This window comes from Polistes canadensis, unplaced genomic scaffold (genome assembly GCF_001313835.1).
Source record: "Polistes canadensis isolate GaletaPanama2010 unplaced genomic scaffold, ASM131383v1 scaffold_266, whole genome shotgun sequence".
Classification (NCBI taxonomy): domain Eukaryota; kingdom Metazoa; phylum Arthropoda; class Insecta; order Hymenoptera; family Vespidae; genus Polistes; species Polistes canadensis.
Genome location: NW_014569813.1, coordinates 200,388 through 214,609, shown reverse-complemented (window position 1 = coordinate 214,609; position 14,222 = coordinate 200,388). Strand labels below are relative to the sequence as shown.

The window sequence follows — 14,222 nt, the reverse complement described above, 5'->3', positions numbered from 1 at the left end:
TAGTAACTTATTATAATATTTGTACTTTTCCTGTTTCTTTATTAATTATATTTTTTAATGTAAAATCACGCGTTTAAATTGAATTTTATTTTACATACGGTAAATAGAGATTGGATAAAAATAAATAGGGAATTAAAATGAAAAGTGCATCTGTTAATTGGACCACCTATATGTTAGGCTATTGTATCTCTTGATTTTATGATTAATATATTTTGCTTTTTGTTACAGGTGATCATCGTTGGATTTAACTTCARTCCTCTTCAATTTTATTACATTACCTTCTATGGCTATTATTGAAAATACATATTATGCATGCATTTCTGAAGGCACACACATTTTTATACACTAAAAAATAATTACAATTTTAAAACTTCTATTATAGAATATATTATAAAAGGATATATCATATACTATCAGATACTTTCAAAGAATTTTGTATTCTTTGAAAGTATTATATGATCATCGCTTTAAATATCTACTCTCGTCCACTAGTGATCTCGGTTCTGACTAAGATGATTTTGGTAACGTCAAAAGTTGTTTTGTTGATTTTTATCTATTTCTTTATTGTTTGGTTGAATACTAATCTACAATCTAAACTTTCAATTTACCTAAACGGATCGCTATCTTGTGATCAATCTTTATCTTTCATCTTTATCGATATTACGGAAAATAATCTGATCATTGCATTATCGTAAACTGATAAAATAGGTTAGTATAAAAAAACATATGACTTATTAAACAACGTGAAGTTTAATTATTCATTAATTTATTTGTATTCTCGTATACGGATAAAAAACTTTGTATAAAAATGAAGAAATATGAATCTCCGCGTAATTATTTAACAACTATATGGACTTCAGAATCGGTGTTTGATACAGCTCATGATAGACGACGTTCACTTAGAGAAGTTAGTTTATAATATTGAGATAAAGAAATGTAATAATTTCAAAATGTTACTTATATCAGGCTTTAGGTAACCATCAAGCCACTAAATGCACACGCATAATGGCAACTTTTGTACCAAACGAAATCATCTTAGCCAAGGATCTCACTAAAAAAATTACGGATAAATTTAATGCGATTTTACTTCTTCTAGATATTTCAGGTTAATTTAAACATTTTATAATTATACATATATGAATAATTAATATAATAATTAATTGATATTCATATATCGTTATAATTATTTCGTCTTATTCTCTATCAGGCTTCTCAATTCTTTATAATAAATATAGAAATGCTGAGAACGGTGGTATGTATGCGTATACCATTTTGTTAAATAAATATTTAAACGTTATTGTCGAAGAAATATATACAACAGGTGGTGACATTCTTAAATTTTCTCGTATGTATATCATAATTATTATTTTAATAATTATCATATAAGCAACAAAATATAACAGAGAAAGTTTAAAACTAATCAGAAAATGCAATACTATCTTTATGGAGGATTCATCGAGATGAATTAATGATAAACGTTATACCAAAAGTAATAAGTTGTGCTTTACATTTACAAAAATCGTTAACTAACATCGACAGAACAGAGAAAATAATGTCAAAAAGTAAATACTAACATCTAATTTGTTTTCATTAGATATCAAAAATTGTTAATACATTTTCTTAAATAGTTAATGCAGTGATTTCGGCTGGAAACGTGATATTTGGTATCATCGGAAATGAATTATCACGACATTATATTATCACTGGTCAACCAGTTTTAGATTTAAGAAAAGCAAAGAAAGTTTGTCTACCCGGTGATTTAGTTTTATCTATGAACGCGTGGGAACATTGTATACCTAGCCAATATAAATATATGATCAAGGATGAGTATAATATAAAAGTTTGTTCTAAGATTTTTTAACGAATATTTTATTAATTCAATATAATCGTTTATCTCGAAAACTTGTCCCAGATAATTAAAGTAATACAAGATGACAGAAGATTAGGAAAAACTACTAATTCGATCAGACCTTTAATTTCGAGCGTATCCAAACGATGGAATCGTAAAATTATGCGAAGATTATCTGAGGTATTGCAAAAAAAAACTGCTGTCGCGAGAGAAGAAGAAAGTAGTAGTTCCGATGAAAGTACAGACAATAGAATATTTTCAGGTTATATTATATATAAAATGAAATTATTACGAATTCATTACAAAGCAAAAGTAATTATTAAAAATCTTGACTTAATGATTAATTTTCTTTTTAGCACGAAAATTAATGGTAGAAGCAATGAAACGTAATATGGCTATTCAATTAAAAATTTATCTAATACATGCGGTTGCCGAACAAGTATAACATTATAACTTAGAACAAACTTAAAAACAATTTTTATATATTACTTGTCCTAATTGCAATAGATCACACATGACTTACCGTTGGAACATTTAATGGAAACAAGACGAATAACGATGGTTTGCATAGATATTATATCCCATGATTGTTCAAACTTCGAACTTATTTATTTGGTAGACGAGTATTACTTACTTTTACATGGGTAACTTTACTTGGTATTTTTGTATTGTTTCATTATATATTTTCTATCTAATTGGTAAATTAATTTGACAGTATTATCAAGCCTTACTCGGCATGTATTTACTTAATGAATTTGTATGACAATGATATATTATTTTCGATCGTTTTTGGATTAGAAGAATCGATAGACAATGTAAATGATAATAATGAAGATATGACGAAAAATGCAATAGTGTGCGCGTTTAAAATATTACAAGCGCTTAAAAATAAATGTAGTATACGTGGTGTATCAATTGGGGTATCTACAGGTACGATTAGTATAATTCATTTCTTTTTTTATTATTTAATCATTGTGTTTATACCAAGGGATGGCTTATTGTGGAGTTGTTGGACATATCTCGAGAAAAGATTACATGATCATCGGCATCCCAGTTAACAATGCTAGGAGTATAATGGAAATTTCATATGATAAAGTTATTGTTATATTATATTCATATATAAAAATTTTAGTTTTTTTCGCAATTTTTCGTAGCTTAGATAATAGTATCTTAAGTATTATTTTTCTTTCGTATTTTTTCTTAACGATTAAAAACGCGGAAAAATATTTTTTTTTTACATTTCGTATTACAAAACACTTTACAGATTATTTGAAAAAATATTATAACACTTGACATATTATAGTTTGATTAAGAAATAATTTTGTTTTTTCGATATTCCACTTGTTTCCAAGATCTGTTTTTGATAAATAAACTTATGAAATATAGTATTAATTATAAAGGTATGTTGCGACTACGATACGGTAATGCACAGTAGTCTATGCAGAAATGCATTCAGATCACGTGGAGTGCAGAATTTAAAAAGAAGCGGGAGGTGTCACGTTTACGAATTTCTCGGAATACCTTCGTAAGTGATAGTTCATAATTATAACTAGAAATAATTGTTTTATAGATTATACGTGTTTTTATAGTATACAACCAGTACCGATTAACACATCGAACGTGAATTATCGTTATCCTATTTTGGGTCGTTTTCAAGAACTAGAAACTTTTAATGATATTTTAGACAATATCGGAGTGATGGATAGAAATAATTCTGGACTGTTAATAACGGTTTGAAATTTAAGATAATGAGAATCCTTAGATATTTTTGTCTAAACTTGAATTTATCTATTTAGGGTAACGAAAGATCTGGTAAATCAAGGCTACTTGATGCTTATGTCACCATTGCTAAAAATAGAGAAATAAATGTAATCCAACTTCCTCTTCATTATTCTTATTCGGAAAAAGAATACACAGTGATTTATCATATTCTTTTATTGGTAAATACTTTACGAATTATTTTACTTAACGAGATGAGTAATATTAATTGTCAAATTAAATTGATTTTAAACGATTATGTTAGATACTCGAAGCAGAAGATTGCAAATCCATTAAAGATCGTGAAAGAGTATTAAACAAGAAATTAGGTTCGTTTCTATTTTCAACAGAATTTTGTTATCTGAATACTTTAATGAAAGTTTCTTTCCCACTTTCTAATGAGTATTGTGCGGCTAATAGTTGGCAACGTTATATCAAAATGACGCAAATATTCAACATTATTTTAAATCAAGTGTGTGTTTTTCCTTTTTTTTTTTTTTTTTTTTTTTTTACGCTTGTAATTAAGAAGAAATTTTTTTATTGCAAATTTTTATACGACAGAGCGGAAAAATGTGTATATTTTTGGATGACTTTCATTATACCGATTTGATGTCATGGCAATTTATATCATTAGCATTAAACAATGTTAACGTAGTAATAGTAATAACTTCATTAATTCCACCTTTGGAAATTGGAAAATTCGATATTGAGGACAGTGTTTTTGAAGATAAAAGATTAATAAAAAGGACTTTGCAAGGATTAGATAGTCAATTTTTAACTGCATTTGCTTGCCAATTTCTCAATGTCGTCGCAATACCTAAAAGTTTGGACGTGTAAGTTTTCGTTGAAATGTTCAGATAATATTATATTATAAATATATTTATCGCGAATCATCTTGTACATATATACAGGAATTTAATGAAACATATCATTTTAAATAGGATTTTAAAAAAACATAGTCAAAACAATATAGGCTGGTGTGAATTATATTTGAGTTTAACTTTGCAAAGTAACGGACTTGATTTTTTAACTATGACTGCCACTGAATTAACAAAATATAATCTTGTCTTTCCGGAATCTTCCATGATAACAAAAGTGCCATCTAATTTGTTACCGGAAGACGTGATACCATCTTCCGAAATAAATACTTTTCATGTTTGTATAACTAATGAATTATATATCGGTTTTGTTGACGCCAATTTAAATTACATTGGTAATTATTATAATATTTGAACGCGTTGATAAGTGCAGCTATAATTGATTAAACGTAAATATTATTTTAATCAAATTATATCATTTTAAGGTTTGAAAAGAACACTTTACGAAAGGATGAATTCTTATCAGCAAGAATTTATCAAATGTGCTGCAGCTCTTGGTCGATTATTCGTGCGAACGATCGTACAAACTGTTATGTTAAATTCAACGGCAGCATATACAGCAAAAAGCAAGTCAATTGTTCAATTATACTTTATAGAATTATTTTATATATCAACAAGTAATGAAATATTATTTAATATTTATTATAATAATAATAAAAAAAAAAAGAGAATTATATTAGAATTTTATTTTAGCTGTGTCCGAATTAATCCGAATAAGAATAATAGAATGTGCTTCTATACAAAGAAGTTTATTTTATACCGATGATCATTTATATGGTTTATTTATAAGAAGACAAACATTTTCCAATATGCATCATTTAATACAATGTGATTGCCCATTATCTCGTAAGTGTTGTATACTAAAAAACATTTTTTCTTTTTTATTTTTTCATGTAAATAGTATAAAAATTGAATCTCTTTAAATCTTTGAAGATGATTTCTCGATACCAACATTACCATTTTATTCTAATTGCAAGATGTTGGAATTTAAAATCCTCTCGTTTCATAAAATGTTATACGATATGCTGCAGAAAGATAAAAAAGACGAGTATTGGAAGAGAGCCTGTCAGATTTATGAAAGAGAAACACAAAAATGTCCAGAATGCGGTGGCGGCTCCTTTTTTAGAATATTCTCTAGAAACTTGTCGGTAGAGGTAAAGGAGAGAGAGTATACTTAATGTTATTTCTCCTTTATCCATGTTTATTATTACCCAAGAGATTTCTTTCAATAATCAAGAATTTATTGCAAAATTCATTTGATTGTTTTTATCGTAAGCGAACTTCCACTATTTGTTGTTAAATTTGACGTATCATTACTGCAGATGCCATCAACTACGTCATTAGTTATGAGAGAACCAAAACGAAGTACTTTTAAAACTGATATTCAAGGATCTAGTAGAACTGATAGTTTACGTCCTCCTAGAGTATCTATCATGCCATTTTTTGATAATGATAAAGAAGAGGAACAAGTAGAAGGTCACATTTTATTTTTTATAGATAGATTTTCAATTGTGCAGATTATATTAACCTTTTTGTAAATCATATTCATTCTACCAATAATTAAGAAACGTAATATTCCGTGTTTAATTGTACGATTAATTGAATGATAAATTTTGTATCCATGTTTATTAGATTTTTTATTAATATAATTCGTATATCGTTTGAAAGTTTGATGGTAGTATATGGAAGAAATATTTCGCGTGATCTTTCTATCTATAAATATTTAATAGATTTTATTAATCATTCTCTTGTGTTGCAATTGTCATTTCTGTAAATTGATCGTAATATAATAATGTCAGATTTGATTTGAAAACAAATTGGTAGAATAACATGATTCGCAAAAGGGTTAAATTTTGAATGAAAAAAAACTGTATTCATTGGTTATAGATACTTTTCTCGTCGAAATGATATTTAATATTTTAGATTTTTCATCAGACGTTATCAGTGTTTCAAGTAAAATAGGATTGCTATTCGATAGATCTAGATCTAAATTTTTGAGAAGAGCTTCTGTTACACCCGAAAAAATAAGTGATCCTTCTCGACACATTCTTTTAAGAAAATTCACTTCTATCGATTATAGAAACTGTCATTGTTATGACAAAGTTAATTGCATATTTTGGCAATTGAGTCAATATATCAAACAAATAGGTAATCTTTTAAATCATTTCATCTAAGCAGAATATACATACACTTAAATTATATTTTTTTAAAATCAATCTATCACATTTTAGGATCGGACAAAGATATTTTAGAATTTTTGATCGGATATAGTGCAGGATTAATTTACATTGCAGAGCCATTATTTGCTTTGAAATTTCTTGAAATGGCTGAAAAAGTAAACGAGAATATTGAAAGGAAGTGTCAGGAAGGAGAAACGTGTGACAAATACCCGATGATTAATAAAGGAATGATTTTGAAGTTGACAGGTATTCGATAGGGAAGATTTTCTGATAATTTTATGATTATTTAAAGAAAAATAATTTATAGGTGATGCTCATATGGCATTAGGTAATTATTCTAAAGCAAAAATAACATATACCAAAGCAGTATCATCGCAAATGACTATACCTCGATCAAAATTAGCTATTTGTTATATAGCGTTTAAAGAAAAATTACGTTTAAAAATAGGAGAAAGATTTTTAAATCATTTTGTCAATCGTTATCACGGACCAACAGCTTTCGATAATTTACAATTGGCGTCTTATCTTCGACGACTTTCTTCAGTTCTTATGGTGATACGCGTATTCATTTCGATTAGATTATTCTCAGCTGTGTATATAAATTATTAATTAAACGAAATCACGTATATTATAATATAGATAGAAGAAGATGAAAAATCTGCACAATCGTTCATCTTACAAAGTCTCAGATTAGGATTCGAAAATTCTGGTAATTTTTCTAAACAGGCTCAAATTTATCTTGCTGCTGTAGAAGTTTTACGATATACGGGTGACTTTAGCTTCATCAAAAGTCTCGAGTATCTAATGATGGAAATTACGAAAAGAAAAATTTATTGGTATCGTGCCGAAGATTTAACGCTTATGACGAGAATATTTATGGCGATGTATGAAATCAGGTAAAACTAATCCATTGAAATCAAATTAATGTCGAGTTTATTATATACGATAATTTGTCGATATATGATAGAGCTTTGAGAGGTGAATTTCAAGAAGCTATTAAATTTGGTAAAAAGATACTTAGAATAACAAACACCATGAAACTAACCCACGTGAAACTTGCTTTGCTGCCGTCATTTATAGAAATCATGGTAATCGATAATTAATCCACGTATATAAGCCAAATCGAATAACTTTACTAAACATAGAGTAGAAAAAATTCATCAAATTATAATAATATACATGGTCGTATTATTTATTAGTGAACGACCATAGTAATTTTTTTCGGATTAATGTTATTGTCGTATTATTTATTAATGGAACGACCATAACAATTGTTTTCGATTAATGTTATCGTCGTATTATTTATTAGTGAACGACCATAACAATTGTTTTAGATTAATGTTGTTGAATCTAATTAATTATTCTTTCGCTACCACACGTCACATATGCATGACTACTCGTTGATTCGTTATATGTGAATTTGTTTATTGTGATAAAACTGCAAAAAGCTATAATCTACAATGGTACTTTTTCTGCATGTACTGTATGTGTATTTATGTGTGGTAACGAACAATTAAAAGAAATTTATTTTAAATATAAAAAGTCACACAAGTATTGATCACACACACACACACACACACAAATTACTTTGATAATTAAATTTTCAATGATTCTAATAGTAAAGTTAATCGTTTTGGCTTGTTAACGGTTCATTTGATATTCTTTATTTAACTTTTTCTTTTATTCATTTGAAACTTTTGCAAACAGATGTGGACAAAACATATTAGCGAAGCAATTGATCTCATAAAAGAACTCTATTATATATCAGACGAGGACATCGATAGTTCAGCTATTACCTGGTATTATGCTCTCAGCTTAGAATTTCTCTTACAAGCTGGAATATTTTTGGAATCTTATGAATCTTGTCTTCGCCATGCCAAAACACTCGCCAGTACGTTCTTTTTTTAATTCTCTTTTAAATAGTGCACATCAATCGTTTAATTTATAATCTCAATGAAATATACATTAGATTATTAAAATAATAAATAAAATAACATACAACATCTAGCTTGCAAAACTAAAGGCTGCGTTTCTCGCGATCCAGAATGTCTTACTCGACTTTTAAGTGGTTTATGGATTTGGCAATTGCGAATGTAAGTTCCTACAAATGTTAATAATTATTTAATCCTATACGCGTGTGTTAACAACATGTCGAATGTTATCTTTGTTTGTTATTTTTCTTTAGGGGATACAGAATTGATGAAAGTTTCGAATTAACCGTAGATATTTATACGAAAAGAGTTAAACACGATATATTTTCAACAATAATTACTTGCGGCCAAGTAATTCAATCGCATAATATAAGTATCAATAATCGCGACAAATAAATTCGAAATATTTGTAATTATTTATTATTATTCTAGGGCTTGGAATGTTTTCTTCTAGTATTAATTCGTTGTATAAATTTAAAGAAAGCTAGTCAACTGATAGAAATCCTTAACGCAGTGCAGAAAATCATAAAAACACTCGATCGTGTTTCGAGACGTGCACCGTTTATAAAACCACTTCTTTATTTTTTAAAATCCCATATGAATACGATTCATGGTAGAAAATCAAGGAGAAAATTCAACCTGCATAAAGCAGAAAAATGGTCACGTTTGCAAGAGAACAAATGCATGTCTGCATGGATCTTACAAAATAAACGGGTAATATGTGATAGTATGATTGATACAATAGATTTTTTATTTTATCGAAATTTTTATTTATTTCTCAAGGCAATGACGGTCAGTAATCTCGGAGAATACTGGATGGAAAATCTCGCATATATGTATAGTATTCACTGGCAAGATATTCACAAATTCGATTTACGTTCTTGGGCATCCATACTTTATCCTTTACCTATTCCAAATACGCACTTATAATAAAAATACATGACATATGACTGTCATCCTGATTTAAAATAAACTTCATGTTTTATATAGTATATAATAGATTCTCGTATAACGTGAGTTTCTAAAATATGAATTTTCTTATCAAAGATATTGCGATTACTGTTTCCATATAACGCGATTTCTTTTACAACGCGTTATATAATATTATGCTAGAATTCCATGCACTTAAAAAGTACATTTGTATGCATTAATTGAACATTACATTGTAATTTTCATCGCTATCAACTTTTTCTTTTTCATATTATTTTTTTTATCACTATGTTATATTACAAATTTTCGAAATAATTATATCGAATGCTAATGTTCTTTCATGAACACCAATTGGAAATTATGTAGAGAAATATTAATTTTCTATAACACAAATCAACACAACGCGTAACACGTTAACCACGTTATACGGGAATTTATTGTTTAGTAATCCCTCCCTTTACTCGTGTTAATACAATCAAGAAAAAAGTCAGAATAATTTTTCTATCTAATGGCTACATAATTTTATATTTCAAAGTGAAATTTATATCTAAGTTCTCTTGAACTTTTTTTAATCATTTTATTAATAATACCCTCTTTTGCTTTGATGCCATTATTAATTATTGATTTCAAATGTTCAACGCACAATTTCGAAATAAATTACATCGAGGAATCCATGAGTTTGGATGTTTTTTTTTACATAATGCATCGTAGTATTATTTGAGCTCTGTTATCTCAAATTCGTTGAAGTAAATTCGCGTAAATTCACGTATAGAAAAAAATATGGAGGGATTACTGTATTTCATTAGTTCGAATATATATTCGATTATTAATTATACGATAAATAAATTATATTTATATATAGAATTCTCTATAGCGAAATGTTTATTTATTATAAAGGCGTATTATATTTATCAGGTTCTAGAAGATAAAAAAAAAACACAAAACATTTCCCTCTCGTGCGTACAATCCTCTAGAAAAGCTCGACATTGTTTGCTCGTATTTTATTTTAACCAAAAAATTTCCATTCAATGTGATCTCCGCACATCATTCGAACCTCGGTGGATGATAATCGAATATTATTATCTTTATCATTATTTATTATTTTATTTAATTATAATTATTATTATTATTATTATTATTATTATTATTATTTACTCGTGATTAATTGCTCTATATTTCGAATTGTTTTTAATTTCTTTTTTTTTTTTTCTTCGAGTACGCCAAGAACGCGTTGTAAGATTTTTTTTTAATGGGGAAAGAAAAAGAGTATAAAAGACGCTCTTATATAATAAAATAAAATACATATATATAAGGAAGACACATATACGATGAGAGAAAGAGAGAGAGAGAGAGAGAGATAGAGAGATAGATGAGATAATTGAAAGATAAAAAGAAAAAGAAAAAACGAAGAAGAGGTGAAAAATAAAGATACTATTAAAATAAAAGTTTATTACACATGCGAGGTCATCGATTTCACGGTACGTTCATCGATTCGCATGAATCAATCAATGATCACCGTCCCCGCAACATTACTTTGAAATAATTTAATAAATCTACTCGTATCTCGTGTCAAGAGTTACCCTGTTTCAACAATATAACGCAATTACCATTTTAATTTATTTATTTATTTTTTTTTTTGTTCACGAGTATTTTTCATCGTAACAACGTTATATTATCGTGGTTAACCGATTGGACAAGAAAATAAAGGGAAGAAGAAAAGAGAAGTAAGTAAAAGGAACAAGAAGTCTTTCTTTTTGTTTTTTGTTTTTTTTTTTTTGTTTGTTTTTTAAAACACGTACGCGCATTTCGAACTATGATTTAACGCAGTCCCGTTTTAAAATCTTTTTTTTTTTTATAAAGGACTGCATTTTTTTGATTACATTTCGCAGACCCACCAAAGTCGTTTAAAATTTTAACCGCGATGTTAAATTTGTTCTCTCTTCTTCGGTCGAAAACAAAATTAAGAAAAAAGAATTAAAAAAAGGGGTGGAAAAAAAAAAATAGGAAAATAGATGAAACTTGGCGTACTCGAACTATTTGTTCAGAGGAACAAGAAATAAAAGAACACTGAGATGCTTTATGTATATATATGTGTGTGAGTGTATGGTTGCATGTATGTTCGTTTTTGTGTATATCATTTTTCTCGTTTTGGTTCTTTCATCCTCATTGGTGGGTCTCGATTGTCACGTTGATTGGTTTGCCGTTTCATTCGTGTGTATCTATTTCGTTATCAATGCGACTGCTCCTAATACCAGTTTTTCCCGTCCATGGATAAATATCTGGACAAGCTTGACAAGTTTTCATGTACCTAACACCACTTTTGTGCCAAAGATTGCAAACCTTCGGATTGTTACATTTCTTCGGTCGATCCTAAAAAGAAAGAAAGAAAAAGAAAAATAGAGATTATTGTTTATTATTAAATTGTAAATAAAAAATATAAAAACGTATATATGACTTACTGCAAAATTGCAGCTGAAAGGCTCAAAATTATGCAGAAGTGCAAGAGGCGTCGGATTTCTAATCCATTGGATAGCTTGCCAATTCGTTACAACCCAAACATCATCCATGGCAACTATTGTGTCAAGGAAAGAGATGAAACCTTCTTTATGATGGGGTTGAGTAAACCATGCCGCATGATAGAAGAGTCCGAATGGTGCTCTATGATATGGGAATACATGAGAAATTAGATTATATTAAACATGCTGCATAATTATGATATTGGATTAACATAATAAGTCAGTTATTACACAATTATTTATTATATATTATAAATATTGGATTTGTTTTAATTTTGTTACTTATGTTAGCCCAGTGTTATAATTATTTTCACATGAATGAATACATATAAATAGGAAATATCGATCACTATAATTGAAAGTTGAAAACGTGATATATTCGCATACCTGTTAGTCGTGTAATGTCTTTCGAAGTTTTTGATAAGCATCTTGTAAACTCCATCGGCAGTTGGTGGGTTACTGCAAGCGTCTCCCATAGAACACCTACCACCGTTCAGATCTTGCCACATTACCATAGGCACTTCCCATAATCCAGGATAAGATCTGGTAGGACAAGGTGGTATCATACAATCGTGGAATAGTTTATAATCTAACGTGTAAGGCCAACTAGGTGGTCTGTTCTCATAAATTGGCATCGAAGAATCGTAAGTGAAATTTGTATCCCACAACATCTTGAACATATTGTTTCCACCGACCTATCGAAATAAAAATGTCGGACAAAGATCGAAGATTAACGTGTAATTTAGGTTGAAATAATAGGAAGAAAGTATTATTAGAAATGTTTCATTGTCAATCTTACCGACAAAAATGGTGCTCTCATTCCTCTGACATCTTCCAATTTGACACCACCATAAGCCGATAGAATTTCACGTTGTCCAGCCACCTCTCGTGCCCACTTTCTTTGTGAAAATTGTTCACCGAAACTGTGCCTATGATTAACGTTTATTACCTTCATCTCGAATCATTTAGAATTTTATTAATTAAAGCCGAATAGAAAGAGATAGAGAGATAGAGATAATAGATATTAAATATTTTTCTACATTTTCTTAACATCATTTGTGTTAATTCAATTTGTTATTAAATGATTGAGATAAGCGATCGAAAATGATCGTTAATCGATACCTATTACCGTTGGTGATCTGTTATAGCGTGCCAATGATTCGAATGATCGTTGTGTAAGCGTGAATCATATTCATAAGCACATTAACGTGAAAAGAATAGAAAAATGTGACTTTGATGAATCCGAAATTAGAGAAATCAATTTGTCGTTGGACACACACAATTATTTGATACGACAAAACGTATATATATATGTATATATGTATGTATCACTTGTAGTATTTGAATACATTTGCCATGAAATAATTAATTAATTATAATAAGTATATTATACAACATCTACCGACATATTATTAACATTGGGTGGAGGTATGATACTCTAGATATATATGTAAAAATTTTCAAGCAAATCAAGAAATATATATACAATATTTATAATTTATTTCTTATAAAATTATTATTGAGAAGCCACAAAAATATTTGAAAATAAAACTTTGAAGCCTTTAATATTAAATAGGACCACCTTCTTTTTATTCACGAATAATAACATCTTATAAATGATTATACATACTCTTTACTAATTTTTCTGTAACACTTGAATACATTATCATAACTATCATCATTTAATCATAACTATCGTATAAATATATTTCATATTGCTTGAAATTTTACTTAGATATAATTTAGTGAATCATATCACCACATCCAATGTTAATAAATATTACTAAGTTTACTCTTAGGGAAGTTGTTTTTTGGACGGGTTTAATTAAGATGAACACAATATTTATCCGTTGAACGTTTCGTCTCTATTTGAGACTTCCTCAGCAACTTGATAGTTATGTTCATAAGTCAATATAACATCATTTTTATTACAGTCATAAGTTTAATTTAATTTAGCATGTGAAGTTCAGGAAATGTCAGAGAATGCAATGCTGTAAATTGTGCATCTTAGCAATTTTTTGGAAAAGTTTTGGTAAATATTTTTTATACTTTTAGCAAATAGATTTTAATGATTTTTATATTAAATTAAAGTGCACTCTTTTATCTACACGTAGAATATAATATGGAGTTAAAAATTTAGCATGTAAACTTCAAAAAATGTCAGAGAAGGCAATGCTGTA

General features: G+C 28.3%; 2 protein-coding genes across 2 annotated transcripts in view; one reads left to right on the top strand and one right to left on the bottom strand.

The window, feature by feature from the left end:
• The first annotated feature begins 808 nt into the window (after nt 1-808).
• On the top strand, nt 809-9,805 carry LOC106790855 (adenylate cyclase type 10-like). The gene is made up of 32 exons (XM_014756068.1): nt 809-907; nt 967-1,105; nt 1,236-1,252; nt 1,297-1,345; nt 1,425-1,562; nt 1,629-1,837; nt 1,913-2,111; nt 2,206-2,288; nt 2,357-2,493; nt 2,565-2,779; nt 2,838-2,944; nt 3,250-3,374; nt 3,439-3,580; nt 3,646-3,789; nt 3,873-4,079; nt 4,169-4,440; nt 4,549-4,820; nt 4,911-5,051; nt 5,179-5,331; nt 5,419-5,639; nt 5,808-5,961; nt 6,409-6,633; nt 6,717-6,911; nt 6,973-7,074; nt 7,162-7,217; nt 7,305-7,561; nt 7,633-7,753; nt 8,373-8,556; nt 8,674-8,758; nt 8,851-8,947; nt 9,029-9,310; nt 9,380-9,805. The coding sequence occupies exons 1-32, from the start codon at nt 809-811 to the stop codon at nt 9,524-9,526; spliced, it is 4,974 nt and encodes a 1,657-aa protein (XP_014611554.1). The 3' UTR covers nt 9,527-9,805.
• A 1,129-nt stretch (nt 9,806-10,934) lies between these two features.
• Nucleotides 10,935-14,222, bottom strand: part of LOC106790879 — a 66,753-nt gene continuing 63,465 nt past the window's right edge. The window contains exons 13-16 of the mRNA XM_014756111.1: nt 12,842-12,971; nt 12,430-12,737; nt 11,986-12,184; nt 10,935-11,896 (exon numbers count right to left, since the gene is read on the bottom strand). Of these exons, the coding sequence (XP_014611597.1) occupies nt 11,732-11,896; nt 11,986-12,184; nt 12,430-12,737; nt 12,842-12,971 (802 nt within the window). The 3' untranslated portion in view covers nt 10,935-11,731. The remainder of the gene's footprint in view (nt 11,897-11,985; nt 12,185-12,429; nt 12,738-12,841; nt 12,972-14,222) is intronic.